Source organism: Tursiops truncatus, chromosome 13 (assembly GCF_011762595.2).
Source record: "Tursiops truncatus isolate mTurTru1 chromosome 13, mTurTru1.mat.Y, whole genome shotgun sequence".
In the NCBI taxonomy this organism is placed as follows: Eukaryota; Metazoa; Chordata; class Mammalia; order Artiodactyla; family Delphinidae; genus Tursiops; species Tursiops truncatus.
Window position 1 is genome coordinate 43762399 of NC_047046.1, and position 22515 is coordinate 43784913.

The 22515-nt window shown below is 41.8% G+C and overlaps 2 protein-coding genes across 2 annotated transcripts in view; one reads left to right on the forward strand and one right to left on the reverse strand.

Annotated features, from left to right (window-relative positions):
- Positions 1-5789, reverse strand: part of CDH2 (cadherin 2) — a 215441-nt gene extending 209652 nt beyond the window's left edge. Inside the window, exon 1 of the mRNA XM_019930350.3 lies at positions 5619-5789. Coding sequence (XP_019785909.1) covers positions 5619-5678 — 60 coding nt within the window. The 5' untranslated portion in view covers positions 5679-5789. The remainder of the gene's footprint in view (positions 1-5618) is intronic.
- Positions 5677-15414, forward strand: LOC117307614 (uncharacterized). The gene is made up of 5 exons (XM_033836941.2): positions 5677-5770; positions 5924-7744; positions 9060-9153; positions 11065-11310; positions 12404-15414. The coding sequence occupies exons 1-2, from the start codon at positions 5677-5679 to the stop codon at positions 6952-6954; spliced, it is 1125 nt and encodes a 374-aa protein (XP_033692832.1). The 3' UTR covers positions 6955-7744; positions 9060-9153; positions 11065-11310; positions 12404-15414.
- Positions 15415-22515: the final 7101 nt, after the last annotated feature.

Genomic DNA, 22515 nt, shown 5'->3' on the forward strand with positions numbered 1-22515 from the left:
TTATCTCTCCCCCCTTTCGCCTTTGGTAACCATAAGTTTGTTTTCTATGTCTGTGAGTCTATTTCTGTTTTGCAAATAAGTTCATTTGCATTTTTTAGGTTCCACATATACGTGATATCATATGATATTTGTCTTTCTCTGTCTGACTTATTTCACTTCATATGATAATCTCTAGGTCCATCCAAAAGAGCTATATTCTTAATGCTGAATGATATGCTATCATATATGATAAACTATTGTCAATAGCCCTCAAAAATCATACTCTATCACTCTGAATACCTGAAAAATCTCTGCATTTCAGGTTAGTTATTAAAGTCATTCCAAAGTCTTTGAAAAGGAATCATTTTGGGATATTTTAAGCAGTCCCAAGAGTCACAGAACTAGAAAGTCCCTTAGAGATCAACTAATCCAACCAGGCCCGAGGTTTTATTATTGAGGAAAATGAGGTCAGCAGAGTTTAAGAGACTAAACTACATCTGGACCGGATTAGAACCCCAGGCTTTCTGCCCTTGACACTAGCTCTTGACCTTGACACTATGTCAGGGCAGCTCACTTGCACAGAACAAAGCTATTATACTCTTTGTGCCCAAACCACCTTGGATGACACACACAAAGTTATCAATTAACTATCAATTGACAGTTCATGCCAAATTGTGGTAAATGTTGCAGGGAACGCATGTAGATAGCAGTCCTCAACCTACGTACTGCGCATATATATGCAACCCAAGAGCCTGCCTGCTGTAAGTACAGTTGGAAGCTCAGACAAGGAAGTACACTGGGTCCTAAAGAGAGTAAGATGGAAAAACTGAGCAGTATTTACGCATAATCTAAAATAGAGCTTAAAAACTCGATTGTAACACAAATCATAATCTTTAAGTTCAAATTTTTCACAAGGTCCCATTTAGATCCTGAATTCACCTTCTGCCTACTTTAAACTCATCACTTGGTATATGCAGAAGATGTAGCTCTTACTACAATATTTATCTGTATATACTTCCTCCCTGGCATGAATAGGTTTGCTTAATTTAAAACTTATCTACATTTAGTTAAATACACAAAGACTATCATCCGCTCAAATTAACTGGCATAATTTACTGAAAAATTCAAACAAAAATAAATTTGTAGAAGGAAAAAAACAGAAATGTGAGGCGTAATGATTTGTTGGTACAAATTATGTTTCAGCTTAAAGTTCTTAACCCAACTTGAAAATAGATTCTAGAAGGTGTACTCATGGCAGATGTGAAATAATTACTCAAATAACAAAACCCAAATTCCAAATCTATCATATTTTTTAAATGGCTGATGAAATTCACCACAAGTCTATGCAGTGCTTAAACTTGATTAATTTTTGTATTTGAGCCCAAAGAGCAAATTTGAATAATGTTAACTTGGGCAAACCCATAGAAAGTACATACAAACACTACACTTCTTAAATAACAGCTGATTTTTTTTTTAAATCACTCTTCTAACTTGAGACTATCCCTTTGAAAACACGATGGGGATGAGGATTTTTTTGAAGGCGTTTTAAAGCAAGATTAACTGTTGCTTTAAGTCCTGACATTTCACAATTAATAACCCTAAAGCTTAATGAGGCGCAACAGATTTAAGAATTGAAGATTTTTTAATGAAAACGGAAATTAAGGACAGTTTGGTGCAATACACTGTCACCAAAATAATCTGTTCCAAGAAGAATTGAGTCTCTACACGTAAAAAATACAAACTATCTAAAAGAATTTCCCCTTAAAATCTCAGTTCAAACTTTTAGAAGAAGGTCAGGGTAGACTCTGATGAAGGTATGAAAGTCTACTTTGTAAGTAAATTTTGAACTTGCAATTAAGGCCTAAAAAATTATATATAATTTTAATTTATGTATATAATTTTAAAATATGTTTATAATATTTTAGGATACACAAATTATTTTTCAAATCACCCCTAGAACATGTGCAATGCACCACTTGTTAGTCATGGCCACATGCCACAAGTTTAAAAAAGGGCAGAGACGCATAAGTGGAATAAACTGTGAACACCAACTATGTTAATTCTTAATTTCATAGGAACTTGTTACAAAGCTGTTGAAAATCAAATAAACATGGTGAATACATATATGGTCTATACTTAAAATGATTATTGTATCCTAGATTTTCCACATTCTAAAACAAAGCTTTTTTTTACATTTCACGTGTTGAATATTAATGCCTTGAACGTCTATACTTAATAGGTGAAAATCACATATGGTTTGTGCATCTTTTTTCATACATCCTCATCCAGGGTTGAAAGCAGAACCAAGGCAATAAGACTAAGAATCTAGAATATCTGTGAATCTTAAGGAGGTGTCCTTGATTCTTCATAACCCATACAAACATATTTAAATTAGAACAATGCAGCTATGCAATTAAAATGTGAACTAGAAAAACAAAGCAGGCTTCTAATCTATTCATTACTGGATGGGTAGTAAAAGTAAAATTGGTTTTTATTCCTGATGATAAATCTATTTAAGGATTTGAAAGTCACTTGTATAATTTAAAAGGAAAGCTTGTCATAACTTTGTGATATCCCTTGATCAGTGAAGTTTAATGCTCAAATTCTGCTTTTTTTAAAAATAGGACGATGCTAATGCCTCAAGCTAAAATGAGGAAGAATAGAGAAAATCTTAAACCTGAGTATCATAATATGCAAAATTGACTAGAATTATGTAAATCTAGGTAACAGAATAACTCAACTAGTAAAGATTCTCTCAAAGTGAAAAAAGTGTTCCAAGTAAAAGAACACTTCAGTTAATTAAAGGGATAAAGTCCTTTTGAATATTCAATTATTCTTCTTTAACTGGTCTGAAAAAAATAAGGCGGCTCCGTTATCTACACTAATAACCTACTCATTCTCTTTTCTAAAACTCATGACTCCTTAGTCTGGCCTGAAAACAAATGAACAAACAAACAAACAAAAACCTAGACTTTTAATAGCAGATGACTGCAGAGGGGCCATTTTCACCTTGCGGATAGATCTGTGTTATTCTGGTGTGTAAATCAGACCATTAGCACAAAGTCATTTCCAATCTCAGTGTGTACAATCCACAAGGTGCACTTAACCCTAAAACTCGTGTTGCATAAACTGCTCTGCTTCCACTTCTAATGACCTTGCAAACCACTCAATGTTATTGCTCGACTCGAACCCGTGAATAACCCAAACTTGATGACAAAGTTTTAATCTCCCCTTTCCTCGAGGTTTATAAAAGTCAACAAGACATTGGCTTGGAAGAAACTGAGAAAGAACATACAATGGAAAAGGGAAGGGCGTGATTTGACGTTTATAAATGATGTATTTTAAAAATGCTTAAGGAAATAAAAGAAAATGACCTACAAAATCCACACCTGGTTTCAAGGCAGATGACTCAAAGAGGAAATGAGATTGCTCCAGTGGTACACACTTTAGTCCCATGTTATTAGCGACCAACAAACGTCTCCTCCTGTCCTAACTTCACTGCACAGTATTCAATTAAAACTTACTTTCAGATCAAAAAGTTGGTGAGCATACCATCCACTGCTGGACTCACACTCTTAGGACTTATTATAAGTTGCCTGTAAATAAGTCAGACCATGCCATGATATCCAAAACATAATGTTTTTTAAAGTGAGATTTGTTTAATCTATGACATATTTGTTTTAAAAAAAACCTGATGTCCACAGGGTTAAGTTTATCTTGCTTTCCCCTTAACTTCAAACACTTGAAGTAGCACTTTTCTCCTTCTTCCCCATTCAGCCTAACCTCTTCAATAAACCCCATTTTAAAAGAAGAAACAATAAATGAAGTGACAGGAGGTGAAATAATGAGTGTGCGCTCCAAGAATAAAGGGCGGTTTTATAACAGGAGGTACTTTTGTTAGCAAGTGACTGGCAGGTCTCCTCCCCCAAGTTAGGAGAAATTCCATCCACTCCCCAAAAGTGCAGAGGCCAAAATGTCTAACAGTTTTGAAACCCCCGAGTCAGGAGAGAGAATGGGGACGGGGGAGGGGGAGCGGACTGGCGAATGGGGGAAGGGGAAAGAAAAAGACCAGCTGGAGATGATAAGAACAAAAGGAGAAACCCAAGAAAGGAGAAAGGAACGGCGGGACCCGGGCGGCCCGGGAGCCAGTGGGAGGGAGAAAGCCGGAAAGTAGGAGAACTGGACCCGGGGGAGGAGAGCGCGGAGCCGGCGCACCATGGACAGGGCTCGGCGCAGCCGCGGCCCACACCCCTCTAGGGGGTGGCGGGAGGGAGTGTGAGAGACCGCGGGCGCCAGCCCGATCCAGCCCCCGGCGCCCGCGGCCGGAGCGCGCCAGGCCCTGACTCACGCAGACCACAGAGAGGGACGATCCGCACCATCTGTCTCTGCCCCGGTCGCCCCGGTGGCAAAGGCACTTCCAAGCCGCGCCCGCACTTTTTGGAGCGGCCACCGGCCGGCCACTCCTAGCCGTCGGCGGTGCGCTGGGGGCCCTTCAGGCGGATTCCCCTGAAGATCCTGCCCTAAAGTGAAGGCGGACACGCCCCTCTCCCGCAGCTGCTTGGGGCCCCCGCCGCTCGCGGGGGCAGACTCGCGACCCCCGCCCGGACCCCGCCCAGCGCGGGTGTCGCAGCCGCGGCGCGTGGCGTCGCTTCACAAGACCCGACTGGCCAGCCGGGAGGGGCCTCGGTACATCCTCCGGGCGGACGCCGCGGGAAAGTTGGGCGCTCGGCCGGACTGGGGATCCGCGGCGCGGAGTGGGGAGGGAGGCTGCGACCAGCCTGGAGCAGGTGCTTCCTGCCGCGGAGGAGCCTCCCGGTACCGACTGCAGGGAAAGGCTGTCTGGCGCTCTCCCGAAGGCGTGAAAAGTAAAGGCGCCCCCAGGACGCACGCAGGGCAGAGGCAGCCGGACAGGAGAAGAATAAAAGCCGAGTAACGGAACTTCTCCCCGCCCGGCGGGATAAGGGGCGTGCGGGCCAGGGGCTGGGTGCGGAGGCGCCGACCCGCGTAGACTCTTTGGGGCTAGGGGGTGAGGTTTTCTTTTCAGGTAGGACCGACTCAAAAAAAAAAATTGTGAGGGCAGGAAAACAAAAATAAGAAGCAATTCTAAGCTGCGATAAAGACAATAGGACGGGGGAGCCCTTGGGCACCGGGAGGCGCGCGGGTGCCAGGGTGAGGTGGGGTGGAAGCAAGTCCCGTAACTAAGATACCAGAGTGAGAATTCCTACTGCAAACTCGCGACCCATCCCTGCAGAAATAAACAAACAAAAAATGGAGCAAAGTTCAATGCTAAGGGCGAGAAGCGCGGAAAACTGCAAAACCGGAGTGCTATCCTACCTCACCTTTCTGCTGCCTAGGGACACCCCCCGCCCCGCGAGCTCGCCTGACCCCGCAGGAGCAGAGGGGGCCCGCAATCGGCCCCTTCGGGACCCGCCAAGAGAGGCGCGGGAGACCGGCTGGCTCCGGCAGCCCTGCCCTTGCGCCCTGCCCAAGCCTAGTGTCTGCGCAGCTCCCGCCCGCTTGGTGCGGCAACTCCCTTCCCGGGTGCGCAGCCGGGCCCCGCAGCGGCGCGGGGAACAAAGGGACCCGGCGCCGCCCGCCCCACCCCGCCCGCGGCCCGGCCCGCGGGGACCGCCGCGTACCTGAAGCAGGGCCGCCAGCAGCGGCAGCAGGGTCCGCGGCGCTCCCACTATCCGGCACATGGAGGCGGAGAGGGGCCGAGCGAGGAGCCGGAGGCGGCGGCGGCGGCAGCAGCGGCGGCAGCACCAACAGCGGCGCGGAGAGACGGCTCCAGGCAGTTTCCACCCCCTTCCCTTCCCTCCCCACCCCACCCCCTTCGCCGCTGCTCCCCGCTCCCCGCCAATGGAGAGAGAGCTGATGACAAATAGCGGGCCGCGGAGTCCGCGGGACTCGCAACGCGAGTAATAAAACAGACCGAGAGATCAAGGAGCTGGGGAGGGGGCGGGGGAGAAGGCGGGCGTGCGCGTGAGGGTGTCTCTGTGTGTGTGGGGGGGCGGGGGGCCGCGGTGGCAGCGCCGGCTGTTCTGCCCAAAGCGCAGCGGAAGCCAGGAGGGATGCAGGCGGCGGGGACCTTGGCCGGTGGAGGATGCGGAGGTGGAAGAAGAGCGGCTGGCACCCCCCAGGAGCTCCGCAACGCGAGGTTTCGGTCTCAGGGTTTTGCTTCCTCCGGGTCCCCTCTCCAGGGCCGCTCGGCACGACGAAGACGGCGGCGAAAGCGCCGCGGGGAGGGCGCTTCGGGCCGTGAGCGCTGCGCCCACAAAGGGCAGCTGTCCCGCCGCCCCCGCTGCGTGTGGGCTGAGGACCCTTTCTGGGCTCCCCTTTCCGGTCCCTGGGAGAGTTGGAGACTGTTCTCTGGCCTCGACCCGCGGGGGTGAGGCCAGGGTCCGGCGCGGCCGCTCCTGCCGCGGCTCCGTCCCGCGTAGCTGCCGCCGCGGCTGCCCCTGCTGGTTCCCGCCCGCCGGGAACCCGCCCGCCGGTTCTCGCCCCGCGCCGCTCACTCGCGCGCGCCGCCCCAACCCCCTCCGCCGCCGCCGCCTGCGCGCCCCGCTCGTCCTCCGCGAGCGCGACCAGGGCGAGCTGCCGCCGCCGCTCTCCCCGCGCTCGCCCGCCCCGCGAGCTGCCTGGCTGCGCAGCCCGCTCCCCGCTCGGATCTCCTCCCGCCGCCGCCGCCCTCGCCCCCGCCTCCCTCCTCCGCCGAGCTTCCCCGCCCGCGTCGTGGCCAATCGGAGGCCACCAAGCTGCAGCGGTAGCCGGCCGGATCCGCGGCAGCCGCCCGCCCCCGCCCAGCCGAAGCGCCCCATTTTTGCTGCAGCCAGCGTGGGGTCGCCGGAGGGAGGCCTGGGGTGCGCAGAGCACCGCCCCGGCAGGTGGAGGGGCTGCGGGAAAGAAAAGAACTTGCGCAGGAACTTGATTGGTGGCAGGTTCATTTGTGGACCGCGAAGGGGAATCAGAGATTAGGCTTTGGAGAGGGAATGCGTTCTCCGTCGCCTCACGCACGCTTCTCTTTCTGTTCTGGCTGTTTTTCTGGGCAGGGGCCGACACAGCAAACTGGCGACGCAGGCAAAGCCCGTCCTGGCCATTGTTGTCTGCGGCGCTCGCCGCGAGCCACCTGCGGGCCTGGAGGGGGGAGGCCCCGTGGCTTCTCTCGGGCGCAGGCACCTCTCCCTCCGTTGCGGATGTGCTGGAACAGCCCAAGTTTGTGTGTGCTTGTTTTGTTGTTTTTCCCTCTGGGGGGTTGAGAGTGCGTGTTATTTTATTTGAAATCTCCTGTTGTCTGTTTCTACTCGTTAGTGATACTGTTCACTATTTTTAGCAAACGGTCTAAGGGACTTTGACTCCCTCCGTACACCCCCCCCCCCCATAACAACAAAAGAAAGTAAAGAAAGAAAGAGAAAAGGGAAAACGACCTAAAACCAGAACTTGCCGTGAAAATAGGATTATCTGAGACATGAATGACTGATTCAGAGTTCGCACCAAGTAAAGGATATTTGCTTCCTCCTTTTAAGGCATGAACTTGGGGTGGTTCACAAAAAGTGAGAGACTTTACAAGTTTGGGTCACAAGCATTTGTGGAATGGAGGGAAGGGTGAGGAGCAATTGATTTTGGCGAGGTATTAAGTTTTTGTCAGAACTTTTTTTTTTTAAGGTTTTTCAGGTAAATAAAAATACGGTTTTTTTTCTAAGCGTTTCAGCACTTCGGAGGTGATCGAACTTCGTTGCGGTTAATGTACATTACTCTTCTGCTTTGGGTAACTGAAGTATTAAGATTATTTGAATTTGAGTTTCAGGATACTGATCATTTAAGAACTTGATAATGAATCTCTAAAAATCAAGTACTAATTTCTTTGACGTAAGTGATGTAGCTTTTAATAATGTACTGTCGCTGGCTAGGCTTTTCAAAATTCAATATTCATAGGGAAGTTTATGCAATTTTAATTAAAACATAATATTGTAGGCCTTTTTAAAATGAAATTCAAAAATTTTTTCTGGATTTTCTTTTCAAAAGGATAAGGAAGGTCATGTTAATTAAATTTAAAGACAGAAGGCCCCACTTGTTCTTTCTCTTCCTTCTTTGCTAGATATTATTGTCATACTATGGCTGATTGGCCTAAAATTACTCCTCGCAATAGGGTATTTATAAATTCCACTTTCAAGGAGTCATGCATAATAGTAAAACACTTAGTAGCAATATGGGGATATCCTTTGTTGTATTCCAAAGTGGAATTTATAGATCCCATCTCTATGCCTAAGAATTAAGCTGTGATCCTGGACTTGAGGCTTTACTTACATCCTCACCACTCCCAGCAATAGCCACTGATGTTTATTGCCATTCTGATTAATGTAAAGGTAGAAGAGATTTCAGCATGAATAACTATTGCTTGTTAGTATTATTTGCTTGAAGCTTTAAACACCTTGCCCCTTATAAATTAAACTCTTATTATGACTTCAAAATCTGCTTTGGAATGCCTGTCAGTCAACTAATTCTCTGACTCCAGTAGATTTCAATCAGACAGGTAAGCATTGGCAGCATTTTATTTTTTTACTTTTTTATTTTATGTCCAGCTTCCATGCCTCTCACTCTTCAATGGTTATGGACTGCTTTGGAATCTTGCCTGAGTTTAACCTGATCACGTGGTCAGCCGAACCTTGCTAATCAGCCTTTGATCACAAGAAGGGATAGCCTAGTCTCAAATCAACTTATTGGAGACTTGTGCATCCATTTGATGCTAATGAAAGTAGATCTAGTGTTGACTTTGACACCCAACACAAATGGTACTTTCATTGCACCATTCTAAAGGTAATCTAATGGGGCCTTTCATTTCTCTGGGCAAGTGGTGACCCAGCGGTCAGGATTTCAGCTTCTCCTCAAGGCATTGCCAGTCTGAAGACTTCCTATCAGCTTGCTCAGCTCCAGGGCTGCAGGGACTTAGGCAGTGACCCAGAGAAACAGCTTGATTGTGAGGGAAGGGGGGAAAGAGGGGGAAAACCAGAAAAATAATAATTAAAACTAAGGCTGGACTCATAACACTGAAAATCCGCCTAATCCCTTGATTTCTGACCTAGGCACTGCTGCCGATTTACTACAAGAGGTCTGCAAATGAATACCTGCATCAAACATTACAGACAGACTGAATAAATGACGGCTCTTGCACTCATGGCAAGTTTTCATATGCATGTAAATGCCATGATGATTCCTTTTTAAACGTTCATTTCAAAGAAAAGTCATAATAACTTTTTTTTCTGGTGTGTATTCTCAAACAGGAGTTGCTAAACATACATTACGTGAATGTTTTTCTGAAAGGATCCTGCCATTGGAAAGAAATGCAAACAGTAGTTGTCAAGTCTGCACACACACTCCTCCCAGACACACACACCTCTGGGGAAGGACACACACTAGTCTTGGCCTCTGACACCCAGCTGAGTGTCCTTCCCAAATGTTAACTCAAGACCTTCCACGCTTCCCCCTTTCTCTCCCCATCTCCAGGGCAAGCTGGGATTATCCCTTGTCCCTTAGGAAGTAGCCGTCACATTTGCAGGTTTCTCCCCAGCCAGCTTTAGTCTGTTAAAACTGACCTTCCCTGGGTTCATAGGCCTTTTAGAGTCATGGACTGTTGTAAATGAAACGTAAAGGTGGTCTGTGCAACTCCCTCATTTTACAGGAACACTGAGGCTTAAAGACGTACAGAAGGCTACCAGCGGGCAAGTAGAGAACGCTGGCTGGGACTCAGTCTTACTCCCAGCCTCCCCTACGGAGTCTCTTTTAACTTTAGAAAAATTCACCTATGTGGAATGAGGATGGTTTAAAAACAAGAAAAGGAGAATTTAATAATGCTGGGGATTTGTCTAGTATTTCCCTCAGGTATTTTGTTCTTCAAAGTATGTCTGATTGGAGATGTAAGTCTGCGTTTCCTTTCACTGGTCTCCATTCTCAGGTGCCTTTCTCAGTACGATCATCTCATGGGACTTAGTGTGATTCTGGCATTTCAAGAGTCATTATCTCTGATATAACCTATAGCCAAGTGCAAGCCATCCGTTCATCTGATCCTCACCGAGAGAAGTCATGATCTGTTCCAATACTAGAAGAAAAACCTGGCTTTTAAAAAAAAAATCCACTCTAGTTTGGAAATATTATTTACCTTTCTTTTTTTTAGTATTTGAAAATGAAACTCAAAGTTTTTATGGAAAATATCACCAAATTTATCACTTGAAGTCTATACAGTCAAGGAAGTGAGAAAATGAGTTTGTTATACATTTGCATGACGAGGGAAGTTATTCACAAGCGGCCCGTGTATTAGGAGGAGCACCACCAAATCCCCTTCTGGAAGGTGGAAGGGTGTAATAAACAGATTATGGATTTGAATTCAGGTAGACTTAGCTCCATGAACTTGGGTGAGTTTCTGAACATTTCTGAGGTTCTTTTTCCCTCTCTCCCAAATGTGGATAATATACCAGAATTTCTTAAGAAAGCCTGATATGAACACAGAGCAACACACTAGGAACTTAGCTTTTTTTTTTGTGGTACGCAGGCCTCTCAGTGTTTTGGCCTCTCCCACTGCGGAGCACAGACTCCGGACGCGCAGGCCCAGAGGCCATGGCTCACGGGCCCAGCCGCTCCGCGGCATGTGGGATCTTCCCGGACCGGGGCACAAACCCCTGTCCCCTGCATCGGCAGGCGGACTCTTAACCACTGCGCCACCAGGGAAGCCCAGTACCTTAGCTTTTTATCTGTACATGTATGAAGTATGATTATTTCCACGGAGGATTTGGAGTGGAGTTACTCAGGAATCTCGGTGACTGTTCCTCTCACCTCCTCCAGTTCTGTCTGCAATTGAAAAAAAAAAAAAAAAAAAGCCGAGACTTTTAATCAGAGTTTTATTCGGGAGGCTCAGATCTTACAGAACAACCCGAAATCTCTAATGTAGATCGTAATGGCTCTGTAAGTAACACACAGGCTGATAAAAGTAATAAAAAATTTGGTGGCTTTATGAAATGCATAAAAACAAATCTGAGAATATGGAAGTATTCATAGGAACAGTATAGTCAATGTCAATATATTGATTTCATACAGGAAAACGAATTCATTTTTGAATTATCTCAGAAGTTGATAATAGCAAGACCAGGACTACAACGCGTTTTGCTCAGAGCCTTTCTCCTGTGAACCTGGCTCTTGAAAGTTCTCGAACCACTTTCTGCCTACTCATTCCCAGAGTCCAGGTTTCCTAGTTGATTTCGTGAGTCCTGCTTGAAGATCACCTGTATCTGAGAAAATATGATTTGCATGCTATTCAAGAAATCTACCTTCTACAGCAGAAGTGTGAGTATTTATGGGGTACCACTTTGGATTATTTAAAAGTCAGATTGCCTATTTCTCAAGCTAAATCTCTCTTCAGAAAATAAAACAAATCATACTGAAGACTTTGGTAACGTTTAGTGGTACCAAGCTTTTGCCCTCATGTCCTTTTAAAAGCAAAGTTCTGCTTTCTGGAAAGTTCTGAAATACAACTCTCAGTGTTTAGACGATAGTAAGACATCTTTAGTATCTAAACTTTTATTGACTGTACCCTTTCCTCCTGAAAATAGAGGCAGTTGATAAAGTATTTTCTAAGCTATGGATACCTGTGTTCTCTTGCCAGGTCAATGGCTGGCTGAATAATCTTAAACATGCCACTTCATGTCTTTACATGCTTTTTCATCTGTAGAAGAGAAATAATTCCACTGTCCTCAAAAAATGCCAGAGGACTAAGAAAAGGATGTCAGTAAAGCCTATTTAGTTCTTTAGAGAGAAGTTCTAGAGAAATACATGGAATTCTTTAAGGCTGTGGCTTCAGCCATCACAAGAGGAATGATTAATTGGTTCCAAAAGTTAAGTCACATTTTAATGATATGGCATAACCAACAAGCCACCAAGTGCTTATTAAATCTTCCTCCTTTTTAATTTTCATTTATCCACAAAATTTAAAAATAACATATTTAGCTTTCTATTACAAAAGCAACACATGTTCATGCATAGATACTTGAGAAAATTATATTGTTCTGTGCACCATGATCATTCACAGATGATTCAGAGTTGATTCTCTATATCACAGCACTCTCTGGAAAGATACAATCTGAGTTTTCCTTTTATACAGCGAACGCAAAAAATCAACCATAGTCCCATTTATCACAGAATTTATAACGTATGTCACTGTGATTCATTCTTTACATAGCTCAAAAGAGCTGAGTGATATCACAAATAAGCATTATCCTTCTGGGAGGTCTATTATTTTGAGTCATCCCTGAGAAAGGTTTTTCAAAAATGAGTTTGCAGGAGATGGGAATGTTCTCCCTGCTGATGTTGTTAGGCTGGCCAATAAAAAACACATATTTGCATTTCAAAATGAATTGATCCAAGCCTTATGAAATTTCAGACTCTTTGAGGATCCCTAGGACACCTGATGTCTCCAGTTGAAGGAAGAGTTCTTTAAGGAGTCTGATCATCAAGGCTCTGAGGGAAGGGGTGAGAAGAAGCAGGGACAAATGGACACAAGTGAACAAGCGAACATCAGAAGAAGGTGGGGACTAAAGAAAGCACCTGAGGGGGCAGTGGTTGGGAGTCTGCCTGCTAATGCAGGGGACACGGGTTCGAGCCCTGGTCTGGGAGGATCCCACATGCCGCGGAGCAACTAGGCCGCGTCCGGAGCCTGCGCTCCCCAGCAAGAGAGGCCGCGACAGTGAGAGGCCCGCACACAGCGATGAAGAGTAGCCCCCGCTTGCCACCACTAGAGAAAGCCCTCACACAGAAACGAAGACCCAACACAGCCAAAATAAATAAATTAATTAATAATAATTTTAAAAAAGAATAAGGTCTTTGAATGCAGAGAATGTGCTTTAAAACAAAACAAAACAAAACACCTGAGGTTTGTGCTCTCTAATGAGGGAAGGGGCTCGTGTGTGGATAGAACGTGGACTATGGCCAAACTACAGGATAGGGACAAGGTCATAATCCCAGTAATTGTTCAGTAAACATTTGCTCAGTTTTTGCAACAAAACAAAACACAGGACGTGGAATTTGGACAAGAGCGTGCGGACAGCCTTTTGGCATCTAGAATAGATAGGAAGGGCCACACAACAGGGCAACTGATAAGTAACAGTCCATCCATGGCAGAATGTCCTGTCCCAGAATTTGCACATCTCTTGATAAGGGCAAGTCGTCACCGCTGCCAGTTAGAAAGTTTCACTCAGATGCTTGCTAGTGGGGTTGTCAGCTGCTAACTCTCAACTCTTAAATTGTTTACTTCAACAAATATTAAAACCCTGTTTATACTTCAAAAATTCTCCTCTTGAGTTATTTTTGTAAAGGTGGAAATGATGTACAATGACTTTTTGGGTTTTTTGTTTAAGTCAAAAATAAGCACTATTCATTTGTTAATGAGGTAGTATACGCTTTAACTAAGGAAGACATATGTTGGCTTCTTTTATTTTTTTTTCCTTAATTTTCTGGAACTCCTGTTTTTTAGAACTTCACAGATTAATCCTTAATTTTCTTATCTTTCTCACCTCCCCCACCCCACAATTTCTTTCTCTCTTTTAAATAAATTTCCTGGAAGATTTCTTTAGCTCTCTCTTCCAGCCTTTCTGTTGAAAAGTTGATCATGTTTTTAATTTCCAAGAGCTTTTGGTTCTCTGATAGTTTCTTTCCTAGAAACTTGCTCTTGTTTCATGGATGTGAGAGTTTTTCTTATCTCTTCACATATTGCTTAAAAGTTGTCTTCTGCTCACTGGATTACCTTGGTTTTCTCTCTGTTGCTTTTCTTGCAGGGTTTATTGTTGTCTCTGTTTTTGATGTTAGAGAGACTTTCTTGGGGATAATGTTCAGTATGCAGAATGTCACTTAATCCTCCCAGATTTTGATAAGCCACCCTACCCTGCCTCAGTTTTCCCTGGGTCATGAGTTCAGAGTTTTCTAATGTCTGCCCCACACAAGTGTATAAAGAGTCTCCCCCGCTGGGACAGGCTCATGCCACACTGCACTGTGCTGCTGGCTTGACCTTACTTATCTCTGTCCAGATTTAATCTGTGACTTATCACTTGACAGAGGAAAGAAGAAGCCCTCGGTGATCTTCTGGAGGTTGGATGATTGCTCATATTTTCCCCTGTCTAAGTTGGTCATCTATCCCATCCCAAGGATGAGATACACATCAGTCTCAAGGGAGGCCCATGTTCATGGCAGCAGCTTAGAACTCCCACTAGGACCCAGCCCCTCCTCCAATTAATTAAGGACGCCCCCATTCTCCATGTTTTAAGAGAAATAGTGTCACCTCCACAAATTACCTAGTCCCAAATCATTGTTTTAGCCCCTATAGTTTTCAGCTTAAAAAAATGTAAGTGCTCTATCCTCAACGTACATAATAGTTATGAAAACTATTTTTAAGGTTTTACCACATGCTGTTGAAGCAATTCATGGGTGTGTATTCACCTAATGTGTTTACTTGCTTTCTCACTAGCTAAAACAATGCAGAATGAAGTACTTATCTGTATAATATGGCTAGATTCATGATTCCAATAGACAATGATAAGATATAAATTTACAGCATTAGTAATCCAAACTTGAAATTTAGAGGAGAAAGAAGTATCTCATTAACTAATGTATATATATATATATATATATATATCAGTACAATTGTCTTCAACTATTTTTTTTTTTCTGGTGTTGTCATACTATATGTGGGTGCTAAAATGTCTTAGAAAAAAAATCTTTCATTGGGGGAGGTGAACCCTATAAATGTATGTGAATCAATAGGTGCTTTTACCTTAACTTGCCCCCCAAAATATCGTGACATGTTCCTGGTGGGGACGGTCATTACTACTTTCCCCACTAACACGCCTGGTGCTGAGAATCACTGACTGAATATTTAATTGCTCTTCACTCTCACTTAGTATAAACCTTCTATTGGGTTGGCCAAAAAGTTCATTTGGGTTTTTCTGTAACGTCTTTCGGAAAACCTGAATGAAACTTTTGGTCGACCCAATATTTGTTCGAAGCCTTATGAGGTTGAATTTCATCATCTTGCTATTCAGCAGGGTACCATCACTTCACCTTATAGGGATTTATAAAGACTTTAGCCACATGATGATTGCAAGCTTGGAATTCAGAGGGATATTAGCATCCATTTAACAGATGCATAGAAATCATTCACCATTTCACCAGAAGATTTTTATTTCCAGATAATCAGTTCTAAGAAATGTATCTCTTTTGCTGAGAGTATCCGGTTTACCTTTCATTAGAATTGGGTAGGAAACCACTTATTAGTAATAACAAATGTATTAACGTATGGGAGGAAAAAGCCGAGTTTTAATAATAAGGGAAATAATTACTCTTTAAAAAAGATGACTTTTAAAAGACTGTGTGCTTGTAAAGTAATTATACCCCAATAAAGATGTTAAAAAAAAAAAAAAAAAAAAAAAAAAAGACTGTGTGCAGGGGTGGAGGGGGAAGGGGGACAAAAAAAAAAAATAAAAAAATAAAAAAATAAAAGACTGTGTGCAGAGAACTTCTCTGAGTGAGAACAAACTACAAGACCAAAACTGCCAATCAATTTCTTTTACCCTTAGCTATGAGGAGGACAGGTCAACTTAGAGCAGCTCTGTACAGACTATAGAGTTTATGGGGAAAGAAACAGTGGGGCAAGGAACACGCTGGCGGGGAGGGAGAACCATGGCGAACAGGAACACGGACGATGAAAACTCTAGAGAGAATTTTCTACTCCATGTACCTGGCAAAAGCTAGTGATGAGTAGATGATGAGTTCATATAGCTCCTGCCTGAGGAAATCAGGATTAGAATAAGGAGGAAATGCTTTAGTTTGGTCAGTGGAGCCTAGAAAAACTAACCCAAGACCCTGACTAAAACCTTAAAGGCGTTCCCCTGTGGTACATATTTTTTTCCTGGTTTTTTTGTTTGTCTATTTTTAAAACTCACAAAATCAATCCAGTTGCTTGCCCATGATATACACCTTTAAGGAATCCTTTTGCATTCCTCTATGTCCTGCAGTTCAGACTACTGACAGCATCTCCTATAATCCATATAGCAAAATCAGATGATTATGAAAGTTAAAGTAAAAATATATTTGCTATTTTAAGTTTCCCAAAGTTAATGTTAAAAATCTTCACTAATGGTTAAAAAGATGTGATCCTCCACAACATTGCATTTACTGTAAACACCAATATCATAATTAATATTCTTCCAGAATGAAACTTCTTAACTCTTTGTGCAAAATTTTGAACATAAAAATAAACAAGATGAAAAGACAGCCCTCAGAATGGGAGAAAATATTTGCAAGTGAAGCAACTGACAAAGGATTAATCTCCAAAATATACATGCAGCTCAATATCAAAAAAACAAACAACCCAATCCAAAAATGGGCAGAAGACCGAAATAGACATTTCTCCAAAGAGGATATACAGATGGCCAACAAACACATGAAAGGATGCTCAACATCACTAATCATTAGAGAAATGCAAATCAAAACTACAATGAGATATCACCTCACACCAGTCAGAATGGCCATCATCAAAAAATCTACAAACAATAAATGCTGGAGAGGGTGTGGAGAAAAGGGAACCCCCTTGCACTGTTGGTGGGAATGTAAGTTGATTCAGCCACTATGGAGAACAATATGGAGGTTCCTAAAAAAAACTAAAAATAGAACTACCATATGACCCAGCAATCCCACTACTGGGCATATACCCTGAGAAAACCATAATTCAAAGAGACATGCACCACAACGTTCACTGCAGCACTATTTACAATAGCCAGGACATGGAAGCAACCTAAGTGTCCATCGACAGATGACTGGATAAAGAAGATGTGGCACATATATACTATGGAATATTACTCAACCATAAGAAGAAACGAAACTGAGCTATTTGTAGTGAGGTGGATGGACCTAGAGAGTCTGTCATACAGAGTGAAGTAAGTCAGAAAGAGAAAAATACCATATGCTAACACATATATATGGAATCTAAAAAAAAAAAAGGTTCTGATGAACCTAGGGGCAGGACAGGAATAAAGACGTGGAAAATGGACTTGAGGACACAGGGAGGGGGACGGGTAAGCTGGGACGAAGTGAGAGAGTAGCATTGACATATACACACTACCAGATGTAAAATAGATAGCTGGTGGGAAGCAACCTCATAGCACAGGGAGATCAGCTTAGTGCTTTGTGACCACCTAGAGGGGTGGGATAGGGAGGGTGGGAAGGGATATGGAGATATATGTATACATATAGCTGATTCACTTTGTTATACAGTAGAAATTAACACACCATTGTAAAGCAATTATACTCCAATAAAGATGTTAATAAATAAATATTTTGTACCCTTAGTTACCATTTTCCCAACTTCTGTTTTGTTTAAAAATATTTGCTTTTGACCACATTTGTCTCCACTAAACATTTCTCCACCTTTGTTTTCCTTTGAATCAAAACCTATAGCTAATATAACTTCTTAGCTCTCTGTGATTGATGCTATGTTTAAAAATCTATTTCTTCTGAGTCAGCTTACAATATCTTAAAAACAAGCAAGCAAGAAAAAACAAATAAGGAGGGGGTAAGTGGCGAGGAAAGAACAAAAGGATGCTCAGCTATCACACTGTTGACTTTTTTTGCGGTACGCGGTCCTCTCACTGTTGTGGCCTCTCCAGTTGCAGAGCACAGGCTCCGGACGCGCAGCCTCAGCGGCCATGGCTCACGGGCCCAGCCGCTCTGCGGCACGTGGGATCTTCCCAGACCGGGGCACAAACCCGTGTCCCCTGCATCGGCAGGCGGACTCTCAACCACTGCGCCACCAGGGAAGCCCCCACACTATTGACTTTTTTAATGCTTTATTTAAATGTCTAACTCTAAAAATGGAAGTGGAGTGGCCTTGCTCTTTGAACCAGCCATTAGGAGGTGCTCATACTTTAGAACAGACTCTTCCAAACCTTTAAGGCTAGTATAGTTTTTATGTTTTGTATAACTGATCTTTAATTTTAGGAATTTTCTTTCCCTTGAACTTACCACTTGTAAAAATTGTCAAGAGGACAGCTCTGGAAACTGAAGTCATCCAACTAGTCCAAAAAACAAATGTTTTTGTGGCATCTCTCACCACAGAATACCAGATAAATCCATCAGGTTCAAAGAAAAACATGTATTTGAGAAAGAACAACTTCTCAGCTACTTTACCTTCAGAGGGATGTAGTTGATGTTGATTGGTGTAGAGCAGGGGTCTTCAGGAAGTCTTCCCTGGGGCTGTATCTACTTTTGTAAAATAGAAGGGTATATTTGTATCCTGAATATGCCTCCAGAGTAGATTCTACTTTCCTAATGCAGTTTCACAGCTGTTTATTATGGACACAATTTAGACTGTTAACTACCCATTTTGTTTCCATCATTGCTGCTTTTTATTTGCTGTTACAGACCCAAACAGGCTACTTGACAAGCGTTAGGTGCAAACATGAACATGCATGGAACAAAGAAGACTAAAGAACAAGTAAAGCCACCAGAAAACCTGGAAGGTTTCCATTGCCTCTGAGGCAGGGTTTGGAGGAGAATAAAGGGTTTTAGGCTGGGTATTTGTAATAGAGATTCTTGTTAAGGGGTTATAGGTGTCTGTACAAGTACTAAAATTTTACAGTGCTGTGAATTACTTAACTGGTTGAACAATGGCTTCAGTAATTTTGTATCAATTATCAAGTTCCATGTGATGAACATTGATAATAAACATTATTATTTTTTAAATTTCCACATTGAAGAAAACCAAAATTTTAAAATTGTACAACTGATAAGATAGAGAGCTAATTTTTTTTTTTTTCTTGCCCATGCTGAGCGGCTTGTGGGATCTTAGTTCCCTGATCAGGGCTTGAACCTGTGCCCTTGGCAGTGAAAGCACAGTGTCCTACCCACTGGACTGCCAGGAAATTCCCATAGCGAGCTAATTTTTAAAAATCATTATTACTAGGAGTTAACGCCTGGCAAATAGGAATATGTATCTTACTTTCATACCTTTGGCACTCAACTCATAAATGAGTTTAATGGGTCTGAAGCTCAGGCTTTTTTTTTTTAGCCAGCATCGCATAATGTAGATCATGACACCTACTGGCAGTTTAGGGTTTTGCACCCTAGTTCCATAAGACACTCAAGCCCTTGTTACTTAAGATAAAGATATTTTAAATGTGTGCTTATGTTATGAGTCAACATTAAACTTTACTGGGAAAAATTATATCTTGGAGGATGACTGTCAGTTTGGATAGGCTAAATTATGCTGTGCTAACAAACTTCCTAAAACTCAATGGCTTAAATTAACAAAAATCTGCACACACTATGTCTGTTGCAGATTATTAATGATGCAAAGTGCGAAGTGAAGATTGAAAGTAAATGCCACCTCCAACCCCACGGTTAATTACTAGCCTGCTGTCCCAAGGATAGTCACTAAAAACTTGAGATATAGATATTTTTTATATTCATTGATCAGGGTCTTTCTGATTTGCCTCAGTTCCACACCACTTTAATTGATGTAGCTTTATAATAAATTAATTATTTGAGAAGACTTATCTTTCCCTCTTATTATTCTTTTTTTAAAAAAATTACTGGTTATTCTCACCTGATTGTTTTCCATAAAGTTTAGTATTATTTTAAATTACTCCAAGTCATATTTGATTTTTATTTGAACAGCATTAGCTACCAATTAATTTGACAATAATTTTATCTGTGAGATAGTCTTCCCATAAGAGTTATTTATATCTCTCAAAATATTCGTAATGTTCTTCATATGTTAAATGTGTTTTTACTGAAGTAGATTCTTGGGATTTTATATTTTTGTTGCAACAATGAGTGAAATTTCTTTATATACTTTTATTTCCACACTTGCTATTACCTGCATATGAACATGCTATTGGTTTTTTGTATTCTTCCCTTGTAATAAATGAAATAATCGTATAGATTTTCCATAGGATGTCATTTTGGATTTTCTTTAAATGACTCATTGTTCTTTATGTCTTTTATTTATCTCTTAGCTCTGGGTCATGTCTTCTAGCATTGACCAAAACCTTCTGATAAGGATGTTAGACATCCTTACTGTTTTTTTCCACATTTAATGCAAATCTTCCTTGGGTTTAACTGTTAGAAATGTATGAAAGCAACTATTTTTAATCATGTTGGTGGCATACTGTATGCTATGGGTGTTCTCAATAATTGTGATCATTGAATTTTTTCAATGCATTGCTCCAAAATTATGATGTTTATGTTTTTCTTAATTGACTTAATACTTTAATGATTTATAATGATAAAGTAAGTAATACTGATTCTTTTTGCATTCCTGAGATAAATTCTACTTGATGATTTTTTATGTAGTGTCAAGTTCTAAGATTTCATTTGTGATTTTTAAAATTCATATTCATTTGGAGATATATTGGCTTTTTTCTTATATTGATATCCTCAGCAAAATTTCATATTTATTTCTAAAAGTATTGTTATGTTGTGTTTATTACCTAATTTTATTTAATAATAATTAATAATGTTATATAATGTATATAATATATATGTATATATGTAATATATAATTAATAATGTTACATAACATAGTAATGTTATATAACTAATAATGTTATTAGACATTTGCTTTTATTATATTTTTTAAAAAATTTTGGATCTATTTATTTTTTTAATTAATTTTGTCACCCAATTCTTCCTTTTTAAAAATTGATCTTATTTTCTTTTTCTAAAATTTTGTTTGTTTGGGTTCTTCACAACACACAGAAAAATATTTATGAATTCACTTTTGCACACCACCTTTGCTTTAACAGTTTTGTATATTACTCTTTATCTCTTCCTTGGTTCAGTCGTTTTTAGAAAGGTGTGTTTTCATTTCTAAGTGGTTGAACCTTGTTTTCAGTAAAAGAAAGTTTCTATTTTCATTGCATTGTTGTCAGTTAATGTGGCGCATTGTTTTGGTTTCTTTGGATTACCGACTTTGCTTTTGGTCTGGTACCAATTGCCATAGATGCTTTTTGCATCTTTTACATGAAAAAAGTTACCGGCAATGTCAAGAACGGTGAAAGGTGTGGATGTTGCCCTACTTGATAGCTAACAAGTTAGCTTCCAGTCCTGTACGAATGTTTGGAGAAGACATGCCGTTCCTGTGTCAGAGACAAAGGATTTTAGTACTCGCAGCAATAGCAGTAGCTAGAATGTTATCATTTTTGTGTCAGTTCCCCACACTGTGATTTCCATAGGAGCAGGTGAAGAGGGTCAGGTGACACCTCCACACACAGTGGATATTTACAGGAGAGGAACCCTGAGCTTAGAGAACCTGAGTTTTTAATAAAAGGCAGTAAGCATGCCTCTCCTTTGTTCTGGAAGGACACTGTCTCTATCTTACAAGACTTGAAGCAAGCCAACACGTTGATTCAGTGGGAGATATTCTCTCTCTCTTCCAAGGTTATTTCCTATAAAAGCAGCCTTGGAAAGATAGTCTGGAACGAAGGCATCCAGTGCCTCTGCTCACAGGATGTGCAGAAATGCAAGACTACCATGGAGAATTATCTCCCAACAGAAAAGCAGAGGATAAATGTTATTCTATAAATCAATTCTACCTTGTTCAGATGTCTTAAATTTTCATAATATAGACACTGATACAAAAACAGAGATATTTCGGGCTTCCCTGGTGGCGCAGTGGTTGACAGTCTGCCTGCCGATGCAGGGGACACGGGTTCGTGCCCCGGTCCGGGAAGATCCCACATGCCGCGGAGCGGCTAGGCCCGTGAGCCATGGCCGCTGAGCCTGCGCGTCCGGAGCCTGTGCTCCGCAATGGGAGAGGCCACAGCAGTGAGAGGTCCGCGTACCGCAAAAAAAAAAAAAAATAGACATATTTCATATGTCTATCTATCTATCTATAGTCCTTTGATGTTTAACAGGATAGATAGATAAGGTTGTGTGTTTAAAACATCATTTTCTATATTTTTAATAATTTTATGTGTTTTAAGCTATTAAGCTTTAGGTACTCAGTATTTTTATTTTTTACTGTTTGTGGTTTTGTCAATATATAACAACCCTTTTAAGTCCCATTTGTGTAAGTTGCCACCTCGGCTGTAATTTGAATTATTATTTAGATCTCTCTTAAAAGTAATAAATCACTGGATTATTCAATCAGATACATTTTGCCTTTTAAGAGGGAAGTTTATACTATACTCATTAATTTTGTCGGTCTGACAGATAATTTTGTTATCTGTATTCTGTTTGCTTACCATTTGGCCTCTGTTCTACAGGCTATTTTGTTTATTTTTATATTTTTGGTGTTTTAGAAATCAGACTTCCTGTGCTTAATTCTGTTAGTGGCTATCTCATAATAATTAATATGTATTCATAACTATTTGCTTATTAATCAAAATAGCAACAAAGAGCCCCTTGTTTATTAATTGTGTTTCCTTTATCCATATCTTCTCCCTTCCCAGCCTTCAATAATTAATCCAGTTATGTAAACTTTGTCATAAATATAGCTACATAGGG